The 6,138-nt window shown below is 34.3% G+C and overlaps 1 protein-coding gene across 2 annotated transcripts in view; it reads left to right on the forward strand.

The window, feature by feature from the left end:
* LOC106681801 (axonemal dynein light intermediate polypeptide 1) overlaps positions 1-6,138 on the forward strand; it is a 24,938-nt gene extending 18,800 nt beyond the window's left edge. For both annotated transcript variants that reach the window (XM_014422310.2, XM_014422311.2), the window contains one exon: positions 5,820-6,138. In XM_014422310.2, coding sequence (XP_014277796.1) covers positions 5,820-6,092 — 273 coding nt within the window. In that variant the 3' untranslated portion in view covers positions 6,093-6,138. The remainder of the gene's footprint in view (positions 1-5,819) is intronic.

Below are 6,138 nucleotides of genomic sequence, written 5' to 3' on the forward strand. Positions count from 1 at the left end.
AAAACGAAATGTTTGCAATTTTTTTGGTTTTTCGCTTATAATTTGAGCGTTAACGAAAAAATAAATATCGTATAAAATATATAATAGTATAATATTGAGAAATATACATACCTCACAGATTTTAGATGAAAAAAACAAAAACACAATATCGATGGCCTAATTTACTATTTTTATTTTGCTATATATAGCAAGTATATACTGATTAATATTTGGTGGGGGGACTGGTCCGGCAAGCGGCCTTCTAGTCCTTAACCTCTGGCGGCTGGCTACCAAAGTTGCCGCAACGTACTAACCAAGGTGGGAATGTCAAGATTCCTTTTTCGGGCGTTCTGAGACCTACGCCTCAACTCTCATGGCTGTCACGTCTCTTACAGTATAGAGCTTTCGACGGAAATACACATCGAATAACCATGTTCCGAAAAATGAGTATTCATATATACGAGAGTGGTTTGTAAAGTTCTCGGAATGTGCTAGAAAGAAGTGTCTAACCTCGGTGGAACTGCTTTTATTTTTCAACATAGTCTCCCTGTAGACTAATGCATTTGGTCCAGCGATGTTCCAATGCCTTGATCCCTTCCCAGGCCTGCAAAATACCTCTCCAATTCGGCTGTCAGTTCTTCTGTTGTAGAAAATCTCCGTCCACCAAGAGATGGAAGAGCTTGATAAAAAAAGTCTGATGGTGCCATATCAGGTGAATAAAGTGGATGTGCCAACAATTCGTACCTCAGTTCATGAAATTTTGCCATGGCCATAGATAGCACTTGTGTGAGGGCAGGCGTTGTCCTAATGAAAGATAACTTTTTTCCTTGCCAAAGCAGGCCTTTTTTCGCGTATCTTTTCCTGTAGTTGGTCAGGAGGTTTGCGCAGTATTTCCCCGTAATTGTTTGGCCAGTAGGCCATGATATTCTATCAGCAGAATGCCTTTTTCATTCCAGAAAACTGAAATGTTTCATCTGTAGCCACAAACGGGCACAAAAAATCTTGTTGGTTGCGCTGAAAACGGGCCAGATTTTGTTCGGACATTTCCAATCGGGTGCGTTTATGGTCCAATGTCAAGAGTCTCGGCACCCATCATGCGGATAAACTTTTCATTCTCAATTCTTCGGTTAAAATGTGATATACCCGTTCAGATGACATCGCTACAGCTTCAGCAATCTCACGCACTTTCAGTCGACGATCCTCCATGACCGTTTTATGCATCGTATCACTTTTTGGCCGTCCACTACTATCATTGACCATCATCAAAGCTCTCCCGACCAAATTTATACTCGCTGGTCCACTTGGCAACAGTTGAATATGAAGGAGAAGAGTCCCCCAGTGTGTTCTGTGTGAAAGTTGGCATGAATTTCCTTTGCTATCAAACCTTTGTTTACAAAGTACTTAATCATTGCTCGAATCTCCGTTTTTTCCATTGCCACAAATCACTACGCATAAAACAACAACAAAGAGTCGTCACTATCACTCTCGCCACGTGTTCACTCACAAAGGATGTGTGATTATTGCGCGGGAACTCCGTTGCTCTAGCACTAACTCCAGCGGTGCTTTCAAGAACTTTTCAAACCACCCTCCAATGTTGTCAACATTGCTTTAAAACGAAACGTCGTTCGAAACTGAATTTACATATTTAATACACTTATATGCTAGGGATTTAACTGTGTTGATAAAATCGATTTACCCGAAGTACCACTTTATTGCATCGAAATTTCACATGTTTTCGATATTCCCAAAAGATTTCGATTAAACTCACCATATCATTGTAGAATTAAAAGGTATTTAATATTAGCTAGGTCTTATTTTCAATGAAATACTATGACAGGCCTTAAATGAAGAATTTAAAAAAAAAACTTCTTCTAAAGATTCTTTAATTTTGTTTATTTGGATAAATAAACATTTCATTACTTAGCATTAGTAAAAAATAGATAAATACAAAATATTAAAGAATTTTATAAATTAACAAAGTAGAAAACAGGAAAAAATCCCATTATAACTGGAAAAGCTGAAACCGCTCCATATTTGCTGTTTTGTTTTTTCAAAACCCATATTTCTGCATTCTTTGTTTTTAACAAATTATATTTAGCTTAAATATATATGCCAATATATGTTTCAATTCCCACGCTGTTTCATTCTTCTGTAGTTGCCTACATTTTAAGGAGTTTTTGAGTTTATAATTATGATTACGTCCACTACAAGTTCTATAATTTTATAATGTGCTTGGGTACACATTGCTTTTTAAATGTATTTAAACGAAACCTAAAAACTCAATCCCTTAATAAGCGTCCTGGCACCGCGTTTCCGAATTTTTTATTGGCTACTGGTTTATTGCCAACGCACCGGAGGGGAGCGCTGGTGTAAGGGTCCTTAACAGGATTTCTTTGGTACTGTATAGAGTCGAAAAACTTGATGTGCCTTTGTTGAATAACTCAGGCTCAGTGGGTAGTTCAAAGAGCTCTTCCACACCATATATATATATATATATTTACAGATCATCACTTCGTTATATTCAGTTAAACTGTTGTATACTTGGCGGGAATAAAATTTATATTTGTTATTTCCACCTGAAGAAATCCTAAAATACAGATTTTTATAACAGAAAAAAATAACAATTTAGATTTTTTCTAAATGACGAAAAAAGTGAGAACGTTAACACGAACCCACCAATCTACTCAAAATTGGGGAATGTATGTCGAGTGGTAAGCGAAAGTTGTGTGGTGCACGCACTGCACCAATATTTCTATCATTTTTATTTCTTGTTGTCATGTATACATCTTAACTGGTTAATTACAATAGGCAGAAATAATACAACTGGCGTTTAATATGTTTGCTTATTGAAGTCAGAATATCAAAAAGAGAGTGAAACGACTTTGTTCTTCTAATGTGATAGTGAAAATATCTAATGCCATAAAAACCCCGAAAGATGATAATTCATTCTGAATTTACTGTGCGAGAAAAGAATGTTTAAAATTAATGTTAATATAATTAAATAGAAAGATAGGTTGTTTTTTTTTCATTAAAAGTCAGGATATATAAAATAGATGTAATTTTAGTTTTTAAATTTGTACTTTATCTTCCCTTAAATTCTGTTAGAAATGTATTCGTATGAGTCATCTTTTTAACTAATGGAAATAAACGTACTGTGAAACACACAGTACTTTGTTTTCAAGAAAAACATATCGTCTCATTATCTTTGTGCAATTAACATTTGCAATTGGCAATACGCTGTATGTTTTAGTAAGTACTTATAAACTATACTTTTATACTACGGTGGTAATGGAGTATAATTTAGTATCATATCTTTATTTTATAATATTCTTTGTTTTAATCTATGAAATAACTACTTGCACTTTTTAAAAACATTCATCTGAAAAACTATTCAATTTATTATATTGAGAACAACATTCTACTACACCTATTTTTTTTTCCTTTTATATTTTATTATTATTTTAAAGTATGAGTGTATAAAAAAATGACTGTTTTCTGAAATTCAAGATTTCAAAGAACTGCAAATATTTTAATCCTGTTAAAAACTTACCAATACTTAATAATCCCTTTGAAGCATTATTTAAGCTTGTTTAATCCCATTCGACTTCTTCAAGAAAAGCCTTTTTAAGTTTTGTTATTTTTTTCAAAGAAGAACAATCGTGTCCTACGAAATTTTCTTAATCTTAAAGCGTTACTAGAAAAACAAATTTCACAGCCATTAAAGCAACGCGTGAAATTATTTAATATGAAGGGGAAGGTGTCCTTGAACAGCGAACTGCGCGGCGTTGGTTTGAAAAATTTAGCAGTGGAAATGCGACGTTGGAAACAAACAAAGGGCTCAGGGCAACCATTAATTTATAATTATGAGGTTCTGTAGGAAGCTGTTGAATCAAATCCGTCCGCAAATACTCACGAACTTGCCAAGGTGTGTGGTGTGTCGAAGGAAAAAAGGAAGCAAGGAAAATATTCATTCTTTTCGTTTTATGGAATTTTTAAAGTGTTTCTGATGGATGCTCTATGAACTCTGAACTCTACCTCGAAAAACTGGAAAGATTGTATACGAAGTTATCTTGCTTCGATCAACCGATTTATTCCACCATGATAATGCTCGTCCTCACACTTCCTGTCGAACCAAAGAAAAGTTTAATGAACTTCATGGTTTCGAACTCCTGCCTCATCCACCATACACTTGTAGTCCAGACATCGCACCATCGGATTACTAATTTTTTCATGTTCCATTTGCTACAAGGAAAAAATTTGATAATTTTGCGGAAGAGTTTTTTGACATCCATCCCAAAGAATGGTATCAGCATGGAATCGAGCAATTGGCTAGCAGATAGATAACAATGGACTATACTTTGAGTATTGATTATATAAATATTTGATTGAAAAACGGCCATTTTTTTTTTTTTTTTTTATGCACCTCGTTACGTTTTTTGGCATTTATAACTGACGAATAAAAAAAAATACTTCCTCAAAATTTGAAACGCCACCGTTCCAAGAAAGGTAGAATCCGAAAATTTAATATAAAAAAAAATCAATCCGTATTCCGTACGCCTTTCACAGTCATCCTCCGAAACATTTTGGCCATTTTTTCAAGATCTTGCACTAGTCATAGGTCTACCCGCCATGATAGATTTGGGATTTATGTTTATGTCAGACAAGCATAAATAAGTGAAAGAATAATCTTACTATTGTCATCAAAACCATGGAAAAGCAATAATAATAAAATTCTTTCATATTTTGTACTCATCCATTGTTTATTAACATAAAAAATGAGATATAGTTAATTTTTACTAAATAGTTTTTGTTTTTTTTTAAAATAATTTATTTATTGTTATTTACAACTGTATAAAAATATATACAAGTAAATTTGGTGTAGGTGGCATAGTGACAAGATACAAACATGTGGAGAATCTACGCATTGGTAGAACTCCAATAACATTTCTAGAGGAGAAGATCTCGAGGCCATCTTATTTTCAGATGTCTAGGAGGATTATTAGGTAATGAAGGAGAAGCCAGGTTAGAAACAAGTGGATTTGGGTGGTGGGAAGTTTATCATGGAAGGATTGGTATCTGGTTTTGGCCAAATCGGCAACATATGGGACATTGACCTCCTGATGGATGACTTGATTTGTGGCAAAGTCAGGAGCATTAAGGATTTTGGTCTGTAAGGATTAGATTCCAGAGGAATTTGATGGTTTAGTGGAGCCACACAGCTCAACTCTGTATGTCCAAGTAGATCTTATAAATAGTCATGTAGACCAGTCTTTTGTAATTGATTGACAATTTAAACCGTTTGTCTAGTAAATGTTGTAATAGTTGAAATCGACGAGCAGTTTCCTGTATTTTCAGTCTTGTATGAGGATTCCATGTATTCGTTTGTCGAGATGTTCCTAAATAATAGTAATAGAAAAAATAATCGTTTTTAAGAGAGGTAATCGGTCATTCTTGGTTATCTACCAGTATTGCCCAAAATAATAATGAACTTCACTTTGGATTCATGTTGACATTAAAAATATTCTGTGTTAACATGGAAACCAGCTCACGTTTTGTTAGATATAAATAATTTGAATAAAATACTACATACTGAAATGTTTTATGTTGGTATACCTTAAGCTGTCATTTTTCTTTTAAAGAAAAGGTCAAATTTTGTATATATAAAGAACTATAAAAATAAAAAATAGTTTTTAGTTGAGAAATAAAGCATTGTTCACATTTCACATTACCTTTATTTCCTCATGAATTTCCTTTATTTTATTAATTGAATACTCCCGCAATAATTTTTCTTTAGCAACTAGTAAAATGATAAATATTCTCAATCGGATTTAACTTTCCAGAAAACCATTTTCCAAGTGATCGCTGCAACTACCGAAAAGCAGCGGAAGAGGTTCTACAAAGCCTGCCTTTTGTACAAGGACGCGACAGAAGAGGAAGAAGAAAAAGATCAGGACATCACGGGCATCTTCACAGAGGAGAAGGTGCCGACTCGGAGTTCTACGACCATCTTCGTGAGGGAATCTGACTCCTACACCAGGAGCCCCATCAGCGCCTCGTCTTCTTCAAACGAGAGTCCCGAAGGATCTAAAAACAGCACTGAAGAAATACAATAAACTAATATTAGTTCTTTGTAATCAAGTAATACAAATACTATGGGAA

The sequence above is a fragment of the Halyomorpha halys genome, unplaced genomic scaffold (assembly GCF_000696795.3).
Source record: "Halyomorpha halys isolate HHAL.00 unplaced genomic scaffold, Hhal_1.1 Scaffold365.1, whole genome shotgun sequence".
Taxonomy (NCBI): domain Eukaryota; kingdom Metazoa; phylum Arthropoda; class Insecta; order Hemiptera; family Pentatomidae; genus Halyomorpha; species Halyomorpha halys.